This window comes from Oncorhynchus clarkii, chromosome 12 (assembly GCF_045791955.1).
Source record: "Oncorhynchus clarkii lewisi isolate Uvic-CL-2024 chromosome 12, UVic_Ocla_1.0, whole genome shotgun sequence".
In the NCBI taxonomy this organism is placed as follows: Eukaryota; Metazoa; Chordata; class Actinopteri; order Salmoniformes; family Salmonidae; genus Oncorhynchus; species Oncorhynchus clarkii.
In genome coordinates this window covers 30,097,516-30,119,579 of record NC_092158.1, presented here as the reverse complement: position 1 = coordinate 30,119,579, position 22,064 = coordinate 30,097,516, and the positions used below count along the sequence as shown (strand labels likewise).

Genomic DNA, 22,064 nt, shown 5'->3' with positions numbered 1-22,064 from the left:
CTCACTACCCTCTGTAGTGCCTTGCGGTCGAAGGCTGAGCAGTTGCCATATCATGTAGTAGCCAATAAAGTGTTCAACAAATCAAAATATATTTGAGATTCTTCAAATAGCCACCATTTGCTTTGATGACAGATCTGCACACTCTTGGCATTCTCTCAACCAGCTTCCCCTGGAATGCTTTTCCAACAGTCTTGAAAGAGTTCCCACATATGCTGAGACCTTGTTGGCTGATTTTCCTTCACTCTGCGGTCCGACTCATCCCAAACCATCTCAATTTGGTTGATGTCGGGGGATTGTGGAGGCCAGTTCATCTGATGCAGCACTCCATCACTCTCCTTCTTGGTCAAATAGCCCTTACACAGCCTGGAGGTGTGTTGGGTCATTGTCCTATTGAAACAAATTATAGTTCCACTAAGCCCAAACCAGATGGGATAGCGTCTCGCTGCAGAATGCTGTGGTAGCCATGCTGGTTAAGTGTGCCTTGAATTCTAAATAAATCAGACAGTGTCACCAGCAAAGCACCACCACACCATAACACCTCCTCCATGCTATATGGTGGGAAATGCACATGCAGAGATCATCTGTTCACCCACGCTGCATCTCAAAAAGACTTGGCGTTTTGAACCAAAAATCTCCAGACCAAAGGACAAATTTCTACCGGTTTAATATCCTCGTGTTTCTTGGCTCAAGCAAGTCTCCTCTGAACAGCTAATGTTGAGATGTGTTTGTTACTTGAACTCTGAAGCATTTATTTGGGCTGGTACATTTTAAGAACTTATCCTCAGAGGTAACTATGGGTCTTCCATTCCTGTGGTGGTCCTCATGATAGCCAGTTTCATCATAGCGCTTGATGGGTTTTGCGACTGCACCTGAAGAAACGTTCAAAGTTCTTGACATTTTCTGTATTGACTGTCCTTCATGTCTTAAAGTAATGACGGACTGTCATTTCTCTTGGCTTATTTGCGCTCTTGCCATAATATGGACTTGTTCTTTTACCAAATAGCACTGTCTTCTGTATACTCCCCCTACCTTGTCACAACACAACAGTGTCACACCCTGACCATAGTTTGCTTTGTATGTTTCTATGTTTTGGTTGGTCAGGGTGTGATCTGAGTGGGCATTCTATGTTACATGTCTAGTTTGTCTAGTTCTATGTTTGGCCTGCTATGGTTCTCAATCAGAGGCAGGTGTTAGTCATTGTCTCTGATTGGGAACCATATTTAGGTAGCCTGTTTGGTGTTGGGATTTTGTGGGTGATTGTTCCTGTCTCTGTGTTTGCACCAGATAGGGCTGTTTAGGTTTTCACGTTTCTTGTTTTGTAGATTGTTCATGTGTAGTTGCTTTATTAAAGTACCATGAATAGAAACCACGCTGCGTTTTGGTCCGACTCTCCTTCACCACAATAAAAAACCGTTACAAACAGATTGTTTTGGTTACTATATGATTCCTTATGTGTTTAACAGTTTTGATGTCTTCATTATTATGTAGAAAATAGTAAAAAATAAAGAAAAAAACTGGAATGAGTAGGTGTTCTATAACTTTTGACCGGTTGTGCATATATATATATTTAGAAAGAAATGCCATGGTGGCCGCATGCCACGCCCACAATGATGACATTATATCCATTGAACCAATTTTTTATCAACACATTCTTCCTCACTAACACACCGGCATTGATTGTTGGTTAAGTTTTTGTACACATTCAGTGGCAATTTTAGCATGTAAATCTTGGTGGGCCAAACAAAAACACATTTTGTTTTAGATGCATGCCAGCAAACCCATTACACAACACCAAACCATACATTAATTGAACTATATCAGTGGCAAACGGTGCCCACAAACTGTTAGGGCATACATAACTTCTTATGGCTGCAGGGGCAGTATTGAGTAGCTTGGATGAAAGGTGCCCAGAGTAAACAGCCTGCTCCTCAGTCCCAGTTACTAATATATGCATATTATTATTAGTATTGGACAGAAAACACTCTTTCTACAACTGTTTGAATGATGTCTTTGAGTATAACAGAACTCATATGGCAGGCAAAAACCTGAGGAGAAATCCAAACAGGAAGTGAGAAATCTGAGGTTGGTAGTTTTTCAACACAGTTCCCATTGAAATCCCCTTGAGATATGAATGAAGTTTCACTTCCTAGGGCTTCCACTAGATGTCAACCGTCTATAGCAATTTGAATGCTTCTACTGTGTTGTGGGACTGAATAAGAACAGAATGAACAGGTGTCTGGCAGTCAGCCATTTTCTGGTCACGCGCATTCCACATGATAGCGACCTGCGTTCCGTTGCTCCTCAAGACCCAAAGGAATTCTCCAGTTGGAACTTTATTGAAGATATATGATAAAAACATCCTAATGATTGATTCTGTACTTAGTTTGAAATGTTTCTTCGACCTGTAATAACTTTTTGAAGTTTTTGTCTGAAGTGGATATGTATACCAAACGCGCTAACAAAAGGAGGTATTTGGACATAAATAACTGACATTATCGAACAAAACAAACATTTATTGTGGACCTGTGATTCCTGGGAGTGCATTCTGATGAAGATCATCAAAGGTAAGGGAACATTTATCATGTAATTTCTGGTTTCTGTAGAGTCCAACATGGCGGCTAATTTGACTATTGTTCTGAGCGCCGTCTCAGATTATTGCATGGTTTGCTTTTTCCGTAAAGTTATTTTGAAATCTGACACAGAGGGGGCATTAAACACAGACTTGGGACCACACATCCACTCCACTGAATAGCAGGCTAGTGATTGCTTTGCAATGCTTGCAGTTAGCCACTGATTCCTTCCAAACCACTTCTTGTTGAATTTGCAATTTCCAACTTGTTTATGTCCAATGGCCTATGAGCACCAATACTTTACATCTATCATTTCTCTTCATTATTTATCTTCGTATGACAAGGATTAAAAAGTATTTGCCAGTAAATTGTCGACTTCATTCATGATGATGACTGCTAGCTTGCAAGCTAAGATTTTGAAAGTATGATGTTGTCCAATCAAAGCTGCTGTAGATATAACGTGATTTGACATTTTACCTGTGCTCAATGACCTTGTGCCTTTTTGGATGGGCACTTCTAATGTAACTCTATGGCAGCACCCAAGGGGCTTGAATTGTTTTAGCTCTACCCTTAGATTTGGTGGTGTCGTAGTGGGACAGAACACTGCCCCACCACCGCAGAAAGCACGGAGCTAGGCTGGAGCTGCCTTGGTCAAGAAAGCAAAAAAGAGACCAAGTTTGTATGCGGCTTTATTAACTCTATTATTATTTTTTAAATTGCAAACTGATACGTGACACGTAAGGATCGGACCCTTTTTTTCCATTTTTGGCCTAAAATGTCATACCCAAATCTAAGTGCCTGTAGCTAAGAACCTGAAGCAAGGATATGTATATTATTGATACCATTTGAAAGGAAACGCTTTGAAGTTTGTGGAAATGTGAAATGAATGTAGGAGAATATAACACATTAGTTCTGGTAAAAAATAATGCAAAGAAAAAAAACATGTTTTTTTGTTCCATCTTTGAAATGCCAGAGAAAGGCCATAATGTACTATTCCAGGTTAGGCACAATTTAGATTTTGGCCACTAGATGGCAGCAGTGTATGTGCAAAGTTTTAGACTGATTCAATGAACTGTTCAAAACTGGCCAAATGTGCCTAATTGGTTTATTAATACATTTTCAAGTTAACTGTGCACTCCTCAAACAATAGCATGGTATTATTTCACTATAGCTACTGTAAATTTGACCGTGCAGTTAGATTATCACGAATTTAAGCTTTCTGCCCATATCAGATATGTCTATGTCCTGGGAAATGTTCTTGTTCTTTTTTTTTTAAGGGGTGGATCATCTTTAATATTTCAGATTGTTGCTTCCATCAATGTAATTGTATGCATAATTTCCAATCCTCTATATTTATACACATTTTACAGACACAATCTATTTTAAAATAGTTATATTCTGTTTGTTTTTAGTCCTTCCTCTATTTCTGATGTCCATCCAGTTTGATTTCTATTTGTAACTGTGCTATTTCACAACATTTCTGAACCTATATACATTTTACAGATCTTGTATGTTTTACATTGGTTATCTTATATGGACAGTACCAAAATAAATCTATATCCACAGTAAAACAAGTCCTATATCGGCATAACCTGAAAGGCCGCTCAGCAAGGCAGAAGCCACTGCTCCAAATCCACCATAAAAAAAGCCAGACTACGGTTTGCAACTGCACATGGGGACAAAGATTGTACTTTTTGGAGAAATGTCCTCTGGTCTGATGAAACAAAAATAGAACTGTTTGGCCATAATGAGGAAAAAGGGGAGGCTTGCAAGCCGAAGAACACCATCCCAACTGTGAAGCACGAAGGTGGCAGCATCATGTTGTGGGGGTGCTTTGCTGCAGGAGAGACTGGTGCACTTCACAAAATAGATGGCATCATGAGGAAAGAAAATGATGTGAACATATTGAAGCAACATCTCAAGACATCAGTCAGGAAGTTAAATCTTGGTCGCAAATGGGTCTTCCAAATGGACAATCACCCCAAGCATACTTCCAAAGTTGTGGCAAAATGGCTTAAGGACAACAATGTCAAGGTATTGGAGTGGCCATCACAAAGCCCTAACCACAATCCATAGAAAAATTGTGGGCAGAACTGAAAAAGCGTGTGTGAGCAAGGAGGCCTTACAAACCTGACTCAGTTACACCAGCTGTGTCAGGAGGAATGGGCCAAAATTCACCCAACTTTTTGTGGGAAGCTTGTGGAAGGCAACCTGAAACGTTTGACCCAAGTTAAACAATTTAAAAGCAATGCTACCAAATTGAGTGTATGTAAACTTCTGACCCACTGGGAATGTGATGAAATAAATAAGAGCTGAAATAAAGAATTAATTATACTATTATTCTGACATTTCAGATTCTTAAAATAAAGTGGTGATCCTAACTGACCTAAGACAGAGCATTTTTACTAGGATTAAATGTCAGGAATTGTGAAAAACTGAGTTTAAATGTATTTGGCTAAGGTGTATGTAAACTTCCGACTTCAACTGTAGGTGCCTCCCACTATTTTCCTTCTCAAGGCTCTGATGAAGGTGATTAAGGCCGAAACTCAAGCATATTGTTTGTTTGTCCAGTCAATAAATCTATTAGATTTACGCAGTACCAGTGTGCTCTTTTTTCTTTGTTCTCCCGGTTAGTCACCAGTTGAAGTATCCTGGGGGAAGGAATGTTTTTTGGATTTTCAAATCCTTCAGTCTAGCAACTGATTCCCCTTTTTTGTTTAAGCTGGGCTGAAGTGCCTTTGGTTATACCTTTTTCTAATGCAATATATATTTAGTACATACAGACTTCTGTTCTGTACATACTATGATCCCCACACAATTACCCAACAACCGTGTTCTTTGTTTCAATAGGAAGCAGAGATTTGGACTGGACCATGGCCACCAAGGGTGTGTTGAGCTACATAACTCTGTAACTAAACACTATATAAAACATCACTGCTCCATCATGAGCAATTGTGGTATATCAAAACACAGAATAATATAAAGTGTATGTGTTGTGTGTGTTGTAGAAGTTAACAGAGCACAGGTGGTTCGAACCATGAAGGTGCGTACTTCCCTCAAGGGAGACGGCAGCTGGATCCGTAGAGTGACAGACCCAGATGAAGAAGAGGGAAAACCACGGTAACCCATTCCAAACCAAAATCCACCCACTTGATGTTTTAGGAGACAATGGAGGCACATTTATCTTTGTCTAAGACATTAATGATTTATCTAAAGCGTTAATTGCAATCAACAATTGAGTCAGATTTTATATTTATGGCGCTAGTCTATTTGGAACTAACATTCCACAACCCCACTATTTTCTTCTCTCAAGTAAGCCAGAACTTCCAAAGAAACCCACTGGTCTCTTCTCAGCTGAATCCAGCCCTGTTACCTCTCTTGCTCCATGCAACCCCTACAGTCCTACAGTGACACCAGACGTTGACCCACTGACCCCTGAGGAAATCACCAAATGGTAAGAGGGTAATTACCTTTGACTGTGCATGTGATGAATCAGTATTAGACAGTTATTAAAGTGTAATAACATGTCATAACTTAATTACCTCTTTCTTCTCTTCTGTAGGTCATTGACATCTAGCAGGGTCAGACCCCTGGCAAAGTCCTATGTCCTCTCAGCAGCTAAGAAATTTGAGTGGGTGTTTGTGTTTTAGTGTAGTGTTTTAATGTTTATTTGTATGTATATTTACACAATATATATTTTTTTAGATCTACCCATAAAACTCAGTAGCTGAGTCTTTTTACTTGTAACATATGAATAGCATATTGTTTATCTCTTCCCAGTATCATTGTGGAATCATGTAGTAACCCAAAAAGTGTTAAACAAATCAAACCAGATGGGATGGCGTATCGCTGCAGAATGCTGTGGTAGCAATGCTGGTTAAGTGTGCCTTGAATTCTTAACTTCTTATGGGCAGGTGGGACGGTAGCATCCCACCTGGCCAACATCCGGTGAAATTGCAGAGCACTAAATTCAAACTACAGAATTATAAATATTTAACTTTCATAAAATCACAAGTGTAATACATCAAAATAAAGCTTAACTTCTTGTTAATCCAGCCGCTGTGTCAGATTTCAAAAAGGCTTTATGGCGAAAGCACACCATGCGGTTATCTGAGGACAGTGCCCCGCATACAAAAGCATGAAAAACATATTTCAACCAGGCAGGTGCGCCACGAAAGTCAGAAATGGCGATATAATAAATACCTTACCTTTGATCTTCTTCTGTTGGCACTCCAAAAGGTCCCAGATACATCACAAATGGTCCTTTTGTTTGATAATGTCCTTTATAGCCATAAAAACTGCTTCAGTCAATAATCCACCCAGTTTCCCTCCATCAAAATGCATACAAAATGAATCACAAACGCTACTAATAAACTTTTCCAAACAAGTCAAACAACATTTATAATCAAACCTTAGGTACCTTAATACGTGACAAAACTATACAATTTAAGACGGAGAATTGTTATTGTCTTTACCGGAGAAAAATACCAAAACGCTCTCTTCCACGCGCTTGGAAACTGTACAGCCAAAATGGGAGCCATCTAGAAAATTACAATTTCTGGCTAATTTTTCCAAAAAACAGCATGAAACTCTTTCTTTAGACTGTTGACATCTAGTGGAAGCCCTAGGAACTGCAATATGGGAGGATTTCACCTTATAATAAAAGTGACAGCCATTGAAAACATTGGTAGGGAGATTTTTTGTTTGTTTTTGGGATGGTTTGTACTCTGGGTTTTGCCTGCCATATCAGTTCTGTTATTACTCAGACATACATTTTAAGTTTTAGAAACATTAGTGTTTTCGATCCAAATCTACCAATTATATGCATATCCTAGCTTCTGGGTCTGAGTAACAGGGAGTTTACTTTGGGCACGCTTTTCATCCGGACGTGAAAATACTGCCTCCTACCCAAGAGAGGTTAATAAATCACAGACAGTGTCACCAGCAAAGCACCGCCACACCATAACACCTCCTCCATACTTTCCGGTGGGAAATACACATGCAGAGATCATCCGTTCACCCACACCGCATCCCACAAAGACACGGTGGTTAGAACCAAAACTCTCAAATTTGGACTCCAGACCAAAGGACCAAATTCTACCGGTCTAATGTCCGTTGCTCGTGTTTCTTGATCTAAGCAAGTCTGTTCTTCTTATTGGTGTCCTTTAGTAGTGGTTTCTTTGCAGCAATTCGACCATGAAGGCCTGAGTCACACAGTCTCCTCTGAACAGTTGATGTTGAGATGTGAAGCATTTATTTGGGCTGCAATGACTGAGGCTGGTAACTCTAAGGAACTTATTCTCTGCAGCAGAGGTAACTCTGGGTCTTCCATTCCTGTGGCGGTCCTCATGATAGCCAGTTGCATCATAGCGCTTGATGGGTTTTGCGACTGCACTTGAAGAAACTTTCAAAGTTCTTGAAATTTTCCGTATTGACTGACCTTCATGTCTTAAAGTAATGATGGATTGTCATTTCTCTTTGCTTGTTTGAGCTGTTCTTGCCATAATATGGACTTGGTCTTTTACCAAATGGGACTATCTTCTGTATACCCCCCTACCTTGTCACAACACAACTGATTGGCTCAAACGCATTAAGAAGGAAAGAAATTGCACAAATGACCTTTTAAGAAGGCACACCTGTTAATTGAAATGCATTCCAGGTGACTACCTCGTGAAGCTGGTTGAGAGAATGCGAAGAGTGTTCAAGGCTGTCAAGGCAACGGGTGGCTATTTGAAGAATCAAATATAAAATATATTTTTATTTGTTTAACACTTTTTTTGCTTCCCTATGATTCCATATGTGTTATTTCATAGTTTTGACGTCTTCAATATTATTCTATAATGTAGAAAATAGTAAAAAATTAAGAAAAACCCTTGCATGAGTAGGTGTTCTAAAACTTTTGACCGGTAGTTTAGTTCCGACATGCAAGTTATCTTAGGGTATGTCTTTTCTCTTACCTTTTTAGATCTCTGGATTCCCCAACGAGCCCCCCACCATTCAAAATCAGCCAGTCACATTTCCCTTTCCCTATAAGGTAATGTTTTCCTGATAGAAAATATACTCTCTCTCTCTCTCTCTCTCTCTCTCTCTCTCTCTCTCTCTCTCTCTCTCTCTCTCTCTCTCTCTCTCTCTCTCTCTCTCTCTCTCTCTCTCTCTCTCTCTCTCTCTCTCTCTCTCTCTCTCTCTCTCTCTCTCTCTCTCTCTCTCTCTCTCTCTCTCTCTCTCTCTCTCTCTCTCTCTCTCTCTCTCTGAAATTGCATCCACTCCGATTGATGTCGCTGCTGTGATCCCGACTGAGTATCTTTCCATCACCCTGGGACATAACATCAACTTATCTCTAGCACTTTACACTCGTATCTGTATAGGGGTCGAAAATGGTAGATTTGGACACTGATAAGTTCCTAAATTGGAAAGCAGTGACTGTACAGTAACATACTATTCATGACATCGGAGCACAGGGTCTCTCATCCCTCCCGCTAATTGGGCAACTTTTGCAAATATTTTGTTGTCTGAGTGGGGAAAATGCTGAGTGAGGACTCGATGTATTTTGAAAGATGAGACATTGAGATAATAAATACTGCTTTGATATCATACAAGCAAGCCAAACACCCTTGAGTCCAAATGTGCACTTCACATTTCCATATGATAAAACTCATGTAATATACAGTGTCAACATTTATGATCACTATGTTTTGACGCACAGTTACAAGGTGACATGGCATTATACCCTGGTTTGTCCTTAACAGATTGAGCCTATGTTTATTGTATTGTGAAGAAAATGTTAAGCGGACCACACATCTAAATGCACACGAGTCATGACTCCATTCTATGCGCACCAAAATTATGATCTGCTTCTCTGAATTTTCTAGTGAAAGCCTAGCACTGTAAGATTGTATTTTATAATTTAGCTAGTCATGTTGGTTAATATAACATGCTTTAAAATTATGCCCAGGAGACAGGACGGACAGCTGATCGTCCTCGCAGTGGCAGACCACTTGTAACAACACCTGCACAGGATCGGTACATCCGAACATCACACCTGCGGGACAGGTACAGGATGGCAACAAAAACTGCCCGAGTTATACCAGGAACGCACAATCCCTCCATCAGTGCTCAGACTGTCCGCAATAGGCTGAGAGATGCTAGACTGAGGGCTTGTAGGCCTGTTGTAAGGCAGGTCATCATCTGACATCACCGCCAACAACGTCACCTATGGGCACAAACCCACCGTCACTGGACCAGACAGGACTGGCAAAAAGTGTGGTTTTGTCTCACCAGGGGTGATGGTTGGATTCGTGTTTATCTTTGAAGGAATGAGAGTTACACCGAGGCCTGTACTCTGGAGCGGGATCGATTTGGAGGTGGAGGGTCCGTCATGGTCTGGGGCGGTGTGTCACAGCATCATCGGACTGAGCTTGTTGTCATTGCATACAGTCTCAACGCTGTGCATTACAGGGAAGACATCCTCCTCCCTCATGTGGTACGCTTCCTGCAAGCTCATCCTGACATTACCCTCTAGCATGACAATGCCACCAGCCATACTGCTCGTTCTGTACATGATTTCCTGCAAGACAGGAATGTTAGTGTTCTGCCATGGCCAGCGAAGAGCCCAGATCTCAATCCCATTGAGCACGTCTGGGACCTGTTGAATCGGAGGGTGAGGGCTAGGGCCATTCCCCCCTCCAGAAATGTCAGGGAACTTGCAGGCGCCTTGGTGGAAGAGTGGGGTAACATCTCACAGCAAGAACGGGGAAATCTGGTGCAGTCCATGAGGAGGAGATGCACTGCAGTACTTAATGCAGCTGGTGGCCACACCAGATACTGACTGTTACTTTTGATTTTGAGCCCCCCTTTGTTTAGGGAAACATTATTCCATTTCTGTTAGTCACATGTCTGTGGAACTTGTTCAGTTTTTGTCTCAGTTGCTGAATCTTATGTTCATACAAATATTTACACATGTTAAGTTTGCTGAAAATAAACACAGTTGACAGTGTCAACAGTTTCTTTTTTTGCTGAGTTTAGTTGAAGACTCTTCTTTGAGTCATGAAAGTGCATTGAAATGACTTATGAACTGTGCACACTATGGAGAGGTGTGGCCACCAGTTAGACCTCTCACTCAAACTCTTGTAATTGTTTTGTCTTATGTTGCACCTACCCTAAATTTCCCAATAATATTCTTATCATGTTACTGAATGTATCCAGAGTATTTTCAGATTTCGTTATCATCAAATGCGGCTAAAAATACAGTAAATGTAAAATGCACATAAAATCAAGTGTAATGTTTGGATTCAGTCTTGTGTCAGGTTAACTGTTGTGTCCTCACCTTTAGCCTAATAATCTTGCCATAATCTCCCTTTGAATTGCTACCATGGTTATGTATATAATTTCCATATTTTTCCTGTAATTTTTTTTTCTCAATCTAGCCCTATCCATATAGGCAATTTCCCAGGAGGGTAAGGGGTTAATGTATTCACTATGAAGTAGCCAAGCACATCCCCAGCTCCATTAAAATGAATGTTACCTTACTTTGTTTTATGCAATAATAGATTTTGTGCACATTTAGAATATAATTGAGGAGAAATATAGATAGCAGGTGCTGTTGTTCACCCTGACAGAAGTAGTATAATGGGTGCTTGAATCAGTTACTGCCATAAAGCGTATTTAAGTGCTAATTCTGCGTGACTGATTTACAGTAGGCCTGAAGAGTTGTCAGAAGCTGTGGAGGAGTCGGACCCACCAACAGCAGAATCAAAATACAAATCTCTTGGGAAACCTGTGGAACAACCTGCAGTGCAGGAATCTGTAAATGAACCAGCAGATAGAAAATCTGTAGATGCACCTACTGACCAACCAGAGGCAGCAGAGCCCTCTGAGACAACGACTGAGGAACCTGCATCTGTGGAAGAAGCTGATGGAGAACTCATCGCAAAACTCACTGCAGAACCCACCGTGGGACCCACAGTGGAACCAGCAAGTGAAATTCAATCAGAAGAGGCTGCTGTAGAATCAGTCTTAGAACCTGTAGTGAAACCTGTTGACAGTGTTTCTGAAGAACCTGCAGTTAGGCCAGCGGCTGTGGAGGCAATTGAACTTGTAGTTGAGCCTGTGGTTGCAGTTAAACCTGTAGTTGAGCCTGTGGTTGCAGTTAAACCTGTAGTTGAGCCTGTGGCTACAGTTAAACCTGCAGTTGAGCCTGTGGCTACAGTTAAACCTGCAGTTGAGCCTGTGGCTGCAGTTAAACCTGTAGTTGAGCCTGTGGCTGCAGTTAAACCTGTAGTTGAGCCTGTGGCTGCAGTTAAACCTGTAGTTGAGCCTGTGGCTGCAGTTAAACCTGTAGTTGAGCCTGTGGCTGCAGTTAAACCTGTAGTTGAGCCTGTGGCTGCAGTTAAACCTGTAGTTGAGCCTGTGGCTGCAGTTAAACCTGTAGTTGAGCCTGTGGCTGTAGTTAAACCTGTAATTGAGCCTGTGGCTGTAGTTAAACCTGTAGTTGAGCCTGTGGCTGCAGTTAAACCTGTAGTTGACCCTGTATCTGCAGTTAAACCTGTAGTTGACCCTTTATCTGCAGTTAAACCTGTAGTTGAGCCTGTGGCTGCAGTTAAACCTGTAGTTGAGCCTGTGGCTGCAGTTAAACCTGTAGTTGAGGAGTCAACATCTGAACCCATCATTGAAGCTGAAGCTGTGGCTGAAGCAGCTGTTGAAGTTGTTCAGGAATTATCAGCTGCTATTGAACTTGAGGAGGCATTAGACGTGGAGCTACCCGCTGCTGAAGTCGTGGCAGATGATATAATAGCACCTGCATCAGAACCTACACCATCCCCTTGTGGGGGTCAGGTTCCATCACTGTGAGTCTGCCCTCATATTAAGTTGTCCTAATCTTTTCCTATTAGAGACAATACAATTATTTTAAAGTAATTTGAGCAGATAAGTTAATCAGTACAGTAAACAAGCACACATTTCAAATGTACATTTACCCTTTAAGTTATTTGATACATGCATACATACATTCAATACATGCAGTAGTAATGCAGTAAGACACTTGCATGGTATGTACATTTTCTACATTTGGGCAGTGCAATTTCAGTGTCTATTTGTTTCTGTACTGTTTCAGCATTCAGCAACAGGAGGATGCTGAACCACAGCATCAGATAGTCCATGACTTTCGTCACACCAAGTAAGTGTTGTCATTCTGTCCATGTTCAGACTATAGTAGGCCTAAAAGGAAAACACCTTTACTATGAGTAAAGGGGAAGACAGTTTTTTTTATATTACACCAATAATTACACCAGCATAATACTACACATTGCAGGATGCACATTTCTCCTCATAAAAGTACAGTGGTGTAAAGTACTTAAGTAAAAACACTTTAAAGTACTACTTAAGTGTTTTTTTTTGGGTATCTGTACTTAACTTTTTATATTTTTGACTACTTTTACTTTTACCTCACTACATTCGTTAAGAAAATATTTTACTTTTTACTCCATACATTTTCCCTGACACCGAAAAGTACTCGTTACATTTTCAATGCTTAGCAGGACAGGATAATGGTCCAATTCATGCACTTATCAAGAGAACATCCCTGGTCATCCCTACTGTCTCTGATATGGCAGACTCACTAAACACAAATGCTTCAATTGTAAAAAATGTCTGAGTATTGGAGTGTGCTCGTGGCTTTCTGTAAATAAAAAAAACAAGACAATGGTGCCATCTGGTTTGTTTAATATAAGGAATTTGAAACGATTTATACCTTTACTCAAGTAGAATTTTACTGGGTGACTTTTACGTGAGTCATTTTCTATTAAGGTATTTTGTACTTTTACTCAAGTATGACAGTTGGGTACTTTTTCCACCACTGTAAAAGTAAACATATTTTTTGCCAATTATTTTACAATCGAGTCTGTTTTAGCCATTCCAAAGGTCATAGTGTATTTTCTATACTTAAGAAAGAGATGTTTTGACCGTACTCAATATTGATGAACTTCCCCTCTCCCCTGCAGGGATGGCAAAGCCATTTGTTCATACTGTGACAAGTCAATTGATGGAAATGTCAAGATCACAATCAATTACCCACAAATCTACAGCCACCCAGACTGTTTTAAGGTACAGCACCCCAACCCTTGTCCAGACACCTCATTGTTCAAAAAAATCTGTCAGTGAACTGAACATTATGACACTTGTTTTTTGGTGATATGTTAGTCCTCTTTCTCTCTCTCTCCATACTGAGGGGAATATTTCATTTTTTCAGTGCGGGTTGTGCAGTAAGGCCTTGGGGGACATGACGACCTCCATGTTCGTGCATGGGCGAGTGATCCACTGTGATGGCTGCTTTATTAAAACCATGTAGGCCCCAGGGCTTCTCATCACCTTGACACAGAGGGCACAACAGTGTCATCCCTGGAACATCCCTGTCACCAACAAAACCATTTTGACAGATTACTTGCTAACACTGTTCAATTTTTTTTTGTAAGACGTTATAATTCCAGAGTTATCATCAATTTTCCTTCCCTGACACTGAATTCCATTCTTTTGTGAATGTAAGACTTTTTTCTGTAAACAAATAATTATTTTTTCCCCATTTATTGTGTTTTCATCATGTGGAGGGCATGTATATCTTTAATGAGAAAAAATATATAAATGATTTATGACCGTTTCCATAATTTGTCAATAATTAACTTCTAATAACATTTGTCTTGTTTGTTGTTGTGCATTATATTACCCAACCTCACTGGAAGTTTTGTTTTACCATTTGACATTTGCATGACAATGAAATGAAGCACAATATTTTAATACCTTGGGTTCAAAGGCTTTGATACATTTTAATTGCTAATCAATTCAACACAGCATTATATACACACCCAATTCAGTAAATAGCATTGCAGGCCACTCACCAGCCAGAAATCCCCTGGAAATCAAACACTACAGTTTAAAAGCAGAGAGCATTAATACATATGGAGAATGAAAACGGAGTATCTTATTTAGCTTATACCTTTAGCACATCCATAGAATTGGGTTTCCTTGCACCCCACACACAGTAATCAGTCAAAAGGACAAACAATAGGTACTACATCAAGAGTGAATGCAAAAAAGCTGCCGTAAGTGCTTTGACACACTTAGACGAGCGACTCCCACATTACACTCCCACATTTCACTTGAGTGTTGTAGAGAACTTTGGCACATTCTGCTGTTTTCTCTAGTTACAGTAATGGACAGCTCATTTACTAACACAATCTAAAGCAACAGGAGCTAGATCATGTTCACAATCTATATACATATCAGTAAGCAAGGCGACTGGGGTCGGTTTCTTAGTTCTGATTAGCATGGAGAGCAGCCATCTCTCCAAGTCACTCAGATTTAGAGAGCTAAATAGAGCCCGCAATCTGACAATAGCGTCTGACACTTTATACAAGCTTTTTTTTTTTTAATGTGTGAACCAAAATCAGAGACGCTACATCCAATGTGAAAATTAGCAACAGACATCAGAGAGTCTGGACTGAGAACCACGGGTATAAGACTGGTGAGCAGGGGGAGGGGCTTAAAGTTATAACGACCCAACGTGGTCTCAGGGCAATCTGTATTATTCTCAACGTAAATCTTTGACACTCCATTTAGCATGATATATTACGTTACATTAGGTTATGTTATGAATGGAATAGCGGTCGTACAATATCATACAGTCATGGATTGAGCCCACCCCTTTTCTTTGACCAACCTCCCTACTTTAGTTTCTGTCTAAAGTAACTAGACCATTAGTAGGTATCATACATCTTGGAGGTGCTCAGAAATACATAAAGTATGGCTCTGAGGCTAGGCTGAGGTGATAAACCAGATGGTCAGATGAACCATGTGTCAGTAATTGGAGCCCTCCAGGGAAGCAGCCAGCAGTACGTAGGGGATCCAGGTTGCAGGTGTGTCTCACAGGGGATGGATGGAGTTCAGTGGTGTGATGTGTAACTGCCCCCCTCAGGCCCAGTCTATGGGGTGATGGAGACGTGAAAGGGCACAGTTTTTAACAGCGCAGCCCTTTCCTGCCCAGGAACCGCAGGACTGCATAGTTATATGTGGTGGCTACCACATACATAAACTAGAGAGAAAGATGAAGAGTGGGACAAAAGAGAAACTATTAAAAAAATGAAATACATCCTAAATATGTTTTTGCAAAACTGCAGCTTCATTTAGATGACACAATTATTCAATAGCCTCACAAGCTGATCTCTCTTCCTGCACACATTGATCACTTCCATATGCCCCTACAGTTACACCTATATAACACTAAGTCTGTTCTCTATTGGTGAGCTTTTCTCTTATGACCTGGCTGGTCTTGTCATCTTAATCATTGTTGAAAATCAATAAAGACTTAGCTACTGTGCTGATGGACAGTATGATACATTTGTCTATTTCTCTGTTATTATTCTTCTCTGCCAAAGAGCCTTAAATGAACCCCATACCTCTTTGGTGGTATGCCTTAAACTAAGCCAGATGGAGCTGCAAAATTCAAGTCGGTAATACTTTACAATAACTATCCTTTATAAGCCATTTATAAATGAACTAAATATTACCAAATTATTAGTACATTATTAGTAACTGCATTAGTTAAACATAATTTTTATAATTTTTAACTAATATAGTTACCAGTAATGTACTGATATTTAACTATTAATAATCTGCGAATAGTTTATTTATTTACTAATTTATAAATGGTTTATAAAGGATAGCTATTATAAACTGTTACCATCAAATCATACTCTGAACTTAAACCAAGAGGTTGACAGGCCCCATAGACTCATCAGTCTCTGGGTGGACGTTCTTACTCACCAGAGCCAAGAGAGCGATCCCTGCACCAGCAAAGGCAGCGATATATAGGTCATAGGTGATGAAGAACTGCAGAGACAAAACATGCAAATATGATTAAATGCATTTTAGTACACATTATAAAAAGGGGCCTCATAGAGTGCATGTACTGTACATTGAATTGCTATGCAGAATGATAATGTGTTTTGCGGTTTAAAGGTTACATAATCCAGGAACATTCATTCTTTCAAAGTAGTTGTATTGTCAGACAGAGCTACCACCAACTCACCTCTTTTGTTTTGCAAATGGATGCCAAGGTCATTCCACAAGCCTTCCCTGGCATTGCATTCCAGGGCAGCAGTCCTAAAGCGAAGCTTGTCTCATTAATGTGAAATGAAGTACAGTACATTTCAAATGTAAAAAATGTATTAAAAAGAAAATAACATAAGGTGGCCCGGCTGGGCCCATCCTAAACGTACCATACTGCCGGGCATCCATGCAGATCCAGCCATGCTGGTTGATGCTGGGTGTCGTCTCAGCCAGGATGTTGATGGTGTGGCAGGTCTGTGCCATGTTGAAGAAGAAGAAGACGGGTATGGCTGTAAAGGCAAACACCGCCAGCCAGATCACTGCCAGGACGTATGTCACAATGATGAACTGTGTAGCAGGAAGCAGAGTAGGAGGTCACAGGAAGTTATTGGTCAAATTCCAGGGAATCAGGATGTGACACAACATGTCCCATGAGGCCTTATTACTGCAGTAATACCCCACCACAGAGGGTAAATACTCTAACATGAGCTTAATATCCCCAGAGCATAATATATGAGGGATTCATGGATAATTAACTGATGATTAATTAACTACTCTATGAATTGTTTATGGATTGTTTTTCAACCTCTATTGCAGTGGGTGGGTTACAAGCTAGAGTACAGTAGGCTATAGTGTCAATATTATTTTAGCAACCTAACAGCGAGGTGACGTCATTCCCTCCTCCCCCCTGCCCCCTCACCTCTCTCTCTCCCACTCCCCTACTCACCGTCAGACTAAGGCAGCGGCCACATCTGGTGCTCCGGAACTCTCCGAAGGTCTGCTTGACGGCACTGGTGGTGTAGAATCCCTCGGCCAGCAGCAGGATGCAGTAAAGGAAGAAGAAAGAGGCCAGGCCATAGATCACGTACTGGAAGTACTTGATACTGGGAGACAAGGACAGGTCATAATAAGGAGAGGTCAGATATAAACATTTGCTGTTGAGAGGTGGCTGCTCTCAACCTACCTAAAGGAAGGGGTACTACTACTAACTTCTACTACTACTACTACTACTACTACTGTAAGAGTCTTTACATTTATGTTGCTTGATTTCCACAACCTATCTACAAATACAAACACTTACTAGGAAGAAAATTCTACTCATCAATTAAAAGGACCACTCAACTCACAACGAGGCCAGGACAACATAGTCTTGTATGTTACGAGCGAAGTAAGTCTCGGCGAGAACCTCTGTGTTGGCCAGTGCCTCGTGCCCACAGCCACAGAACAGTGCCATGCCGGTGAAGCAGAGCAGAGTGGCCACCAGGGAGGGGTAGGGCACTGCCCCCAGGCAGTGGATACAGCAATCATAACAACCTGGTGAGGGGGCATAATACATCAACACACAGGCGGCACACACCGCACACACCAACACACAGCACATCTACGCCACAGTCCAGACACCTGTCAGTCACCCTACTTGGGGAGCTGTTGAAAAGAAAGACCCCACTGTTTCTGCTGAAAATCCATCAACATCCACCAACAACTTCCATCAACAGGCATGAAAGCAACAGAAACATTTTAGCGAAACACAACAGCGAAACCAAGTGCAGCAGAGCAGCGTATCCAACCAAGTAACGTTAAAGCGCCCATACAAAACCAGCCACCAATGACTTCACAGCACTCTCATACACTTCCTCCAATGTAAGCTGTGCTGGGGAAGCAGATAGGAAATATCCAGACTGTTAATGGCTGTATTGGTATAGGAATCAGAGAGAGAGATGCACCTAGGGCTTTGCAAAGCCAAGGCTGTCTGACCGGAAACATTTGCTGCTTTCGATCTTGTGCTCCTCAACAACAAGCAAAGAGTTTATGAATCAGTGATGCTAAAGGCTCTTCTGCAGGATATTGCAACTAAAGAACAGCTCTCTGCACTGGTTTCATCCGTGTGTAAAGGCTCCTCAGCTCCTGCCAACAGCTTACAGTTCAGCCCCTCTTCTCTCCAGAGTCCAACCCTCTTTCACCACCACACGCCACCACAGGCGTCACCAAGAGAGGAGAGAGAGAAGAGGGCACTGAGGGATGGGCTCCAGGGACTTAGAGAGAGAGCCTGTCTTTGTGGCGGGATACACAGTGCCCTTTGTCATAGCTAGGATTGGAGGAGAACAAAGGCCAGCGATGTCAAACAAACAAAGACCACACTAGCACCACCTCTCACACACACACACACACACACACACACACACACACACACACACACACACACACACACACACACACACACACACACACACACACACACACACACACACACACACACACACACACACACACACACACACACACACACACACACACACACACCAACAATCTAATAAACAAGCCATCGGGTGCCTGGGCAGGTGGGGCGGAGGTCAGGGGAGTATCTCCACCACCAGGATTCTCACAGTACCGATGGCAACGTCAGTGCTACTCACCCAGTCCAGCCCACAGCTACAGCTGGCTGGGACTGGTACTATGGCAGCGAATAAGTGTCTATTTCAGCAGGGGGTGGGGACTGCAGTTCAAGTGTTCAAGGGTGGGAGGAAGCACAATGAATGGGTGGGGGGAAACTGAAATATCTTCACAACAACAACCAAGTGGCTCATCAAAGTTGTATGATCTACAAACCCCATTCGGGAATGGCAAACACTGTCATGATCATACATAATAGATGACTGAGAAACTGTTGCACACTGACTAAATGTTCCTGTAATATTATGGTTTCTGTGATTTTAGTTGGTAGGAATAAACAAAGTATATTAATGAAATATACTGCCATTTAAATAAAAACAGCAACAGCTGGAAAGTTGTTTGAGTCCCTGGAAATTACATCAGCTGCAGACGCCCCCTCTTCAGCTGTGCTTTGAAATGCCACGATAACCTATTAATAAAATCACAGCACAGATACCACTGAAGGATCATACCAAACTAAGTCCTTAAATCATGCTAAATCTGAATCAACTGTAGTGCAGAGTAACTATTTTGTTTGAAGAAATAGTAGTGAAGGAGGAATAGTTGGTCGACTTAAACTGACTCCAGAGTCAGATCTACCACGTGAATCAAAGGACTCCATGCAAATTTGTTAATTATGCCCTGAACAAGACTGGAAGTGTGAGAGCCTTTGACGTGATCGACCTTGCATGACCTCTCCCTGACAGCAGCCTGCGCTGGTCCTCTGTCTCTCTGAACCCCAATGAGTTCAATCCACCTTTTAGAAAATATTTTACAGATATTAGCTGTGTGAGAGCTGGTTCGATTTGAATTTTAATCTCATTGATTAGATGATGATCCTGAATGTATTTGAAGTTTAATCTCATTGATTAGATGATGATCCTGAATGTATTTGAAGTTTAATCTCATTGATTAGATGATGATCCTGAATGTATTTGAAGTTTAATCTCATTGATTAGATGATGATCCTGAATGTATTTGAATCTTTGTTTTCAAGGAAATGCAATCAATATTTTGAGTAATGAGTATCAATAAGCTTAGCTTATCTCAAATGTTCCAAATTGACTATTTAGTCTACAATATTACCTACGTGCAACCTGGAATAATATTTGAGCAATCCTGCCTATGTTTATAATGTTGCAATATTACCAATGTTGTGTTATGAATAACCCATGAGGTACCCACAAGTGGACATTATAATCTTATCAGACAATCATACAATCAACTTGCAATAAAACCAGCAATTATCACAATATTAATCAAGCCTTCATATTGTTCTCAAGTGAAGCAACAATTATATTTTCTAAAATATATATATATATTTCAAAAGTAGATTAATTATATTCCACAGACTTTTACTATTAAGATAGTCATAGAAAATATTAAAAACTAATTAGATAACCACTTACCCATGTTCAGAAAGAGCTATGGGGTTATTGAGGTTTAGCTTGGCGGCTTTGTGACTGTGATTTGAGAAGTTATTCCCCACCACTCCTATATGAATCTGACTCACGCTTTTGTCTGACCAACAATAGACAGACCCTCAGCTCCCAGATACCAGCAGATCTTAAAGACACAAAGTCCCTTTTCAGCCACTGTCCATCACTAATGCAGCCCTGGGTTCAACATTAAGGACAGTGCAGGGGTCAAAGACCCGTAGACCCTTGCTTTTCAGTCACTCTCATGCATAACAAATTCACACAAACACATAGCCTTTTCTGTGTAGTACACTTGCAGCAGACTTCATCGTAAACATTGCTGTGGCATGTCTCCCTATAAATTGGCTTTGGATTTTAGGAGTAAGTTATTACATATTTTAAATGTTAGCAATCAGATACAACTCAATGAGCAGCACTTCATATCCTTTCACATTTCAAAAGATATGCCATATTTTTCAAAATTTCTCCTAGACTGAGTATGACATCCTGTATTCACCAATCCAGAGCAGAAACCTTATAACAATTTCCCTAAATACAATCCTATTCCTATGCATACAGATCTACTATCTTAATTTGAACACTGTTTTTGCGGAGAATTTTCCTGTGCAGGAAGAAATTCAAATTATAGTGTATTTGAGGTTTTAAAAGGCTTCTAAAGTTTGTAATTTCCACTGAAATGTCAAACTTGATTTGCCCTAACAAAAAATGTATCAACCCCTACATTAATTATAATCCACATAATAATTCAGATTTCCTGTTGCTGCATAATTACTTTCCTGCTGTGAGAAACAGGGTGAAATTAAGATAGCAGATCTGTAGGCCTTTTTACTGTAGGTGTGATCATCATGTGTGATCATGTGTGGGCTGCTGCATGGACAGTTTATTCTCTCTTAGTAGCCAGGCTATTCATGGTCTGCATAGTATGTGTGCTGCCTATCTGAGGTACGTAAAGGACACCACATGGTCAATGAAAGCAAGCTCTGGCTGGTGGGTGTGTTCGGCTCTTCAGAGAAGCATCTTCAGGAAACACAGAGAGATATGAAGAATGTGCAGACAAAAGTATAAAACAAAAGGTAGACCATGGAAATGCCATTGGACTGACATTGATTAAGTAGACTAACAAGGGGACATTGAGGGCTGGATCCAGCTGCTGCCCTCCCTCCCCTCCCTCATCCCTGACCCAGTTGATGTCAAAGCCCACTCCTTACAATGGTCCCAGTGTGCAGCTGGAGCAAACACCACACTGTCTTTTTGGAGTGTGCCTGTAACCTCTTATCCTCTTTGACTTTCCCCAGTCTTAGCCCTTGACCAAAATATCAACATACAGTTACAAATGTACCATAGATTATGATAATATGCCAAAGCTGTGTCTATGTAATCTCAACTGGTCCCAGTCATATATGGGGCATTGCCCTGATGCCTCAAAATCCAAGCTGAAATTGTGCTGTTTGTTTTCCGTTGAAAAATAATCTTGATATGTGATACAATTGAATTAGATTGGCCATCTGACTCATAGTAAAGCTGATACATT

The 22,064-nt window shown here is 40.9% G+C and overlaps 2 protein-coding genes across 3 annotated transcripts; one reads left to right on the top strand and one right to left on the bottom strand.

The window, feature by feature from the left end:
• Nucleotides 1–5,421: 5,421 nt before the first annotated feature.
• LOC139422438 (calphotin-like) lies at nucleotides 5,422–14,195 on the top strand. Its single transcript, XM_071173615.1, has 8 exons — nucleotides 5,422–5,456; nucleotides 5,579–5,690; nucleotides 5,884–6,024; nucleotides 6,133–6,201; nucleotides 11,264–12,412; nucleotides 12,679–12,741; nucleotides 13,565–13,667; nucleotides 13,813–14,195. The coding sequence occupies exons 1-8, from the start codon at nucleotides 5,444–5,446 to the stop codon at nucleotides 13,909–13,911; spliced, it is 1,749 nt and encodes a 582-aa protein (XP_071029716.1). The 5' UTR covers nucleotides 5,422–5,443; the 3' UTR covers nucleotides 13,912–14,195.
• Nucleotides 14,196–14,363: 168 nt separating this feature from the next.
• Nucleotides 14,364–20,607, bottom strand: LOC139423020 (myelin proteolipid protein-like). 2 transcript variants are annotated; one of them, XM_071174582.1, is made up of 7 exons: nucleotides 20,504–20,607; nucleotides 17,792–17,978; nucleotides 17,392–17,548; nucleotides 16,835–17,012; nucleotides 16,645–16,718; nucleotides 16,380–16,445; nucleotides 14,364–15,648 (listed from the first exon to the last, which is right to left on the bottom strand). In XM_071174582.1, exons 1-7 carry the CDS (start codon nucleotides 20,505–20,507, stop codon nucleotides 15,574–15,576), a joined length of 741 nt encoding a protein of 246 aa, XP_071030683.1. In that variant the 5' UTR covers nucleotides 20,508–20,607; the 3' UTR covers nucleotides 14,364–15,573. The 2 variants fall into 2 exon arrangements, with proteins under 2 accessions (XP_071030683.1, XP_071030682.1); XM_071174581.1 differs by lacking the exon at nucleotides 20,504–20,607 and adding an exon at nucleotides 18,389–18,606.
• Between the last annotated feature and the right edge of the window lie 1,457 nt (nucleotides 20,608–22,064).

Coding starts and splice junctions, on each gene's coding strand:
- LOC139423020 (XM_071174581.1), bottom strand. CDS start 18,428: ATGTTTCCGGTCAGACAGCCTTGGCTTTGCAAAGCCCTAG. Junction 17,013..17,391: donor GCCGCTGCCTTAGTCTGACG/GTGAGTAGGGGA, acceptor CCTGCTACACAG/TTCATCATTGTGACATACGT. Junction 15,649..16,379: donor GGATCGCTCTCTTGGCTCTG/GTGAGTAAGAAC, acceptor CTTTCTCTCTAG/TTTATGTATGTGGTAGCCAC.
- LOC139422438 (XM_071173615.1), top strand. Junction 5,691..5,883: donor GAAGAAGAGGGAAAACCACG/GTAACCCATTCC, acceptor TCTTCTCTCAAG/TAAGCCAGAACTTCCAAAGA. Junction 12,413..12,678: donor GGGGGTCAGGTTCCATCACT/GTGAGTCTGCCC, acceptor GTACTGTTTCAG/CATTCAGCAACAGGAGGATG.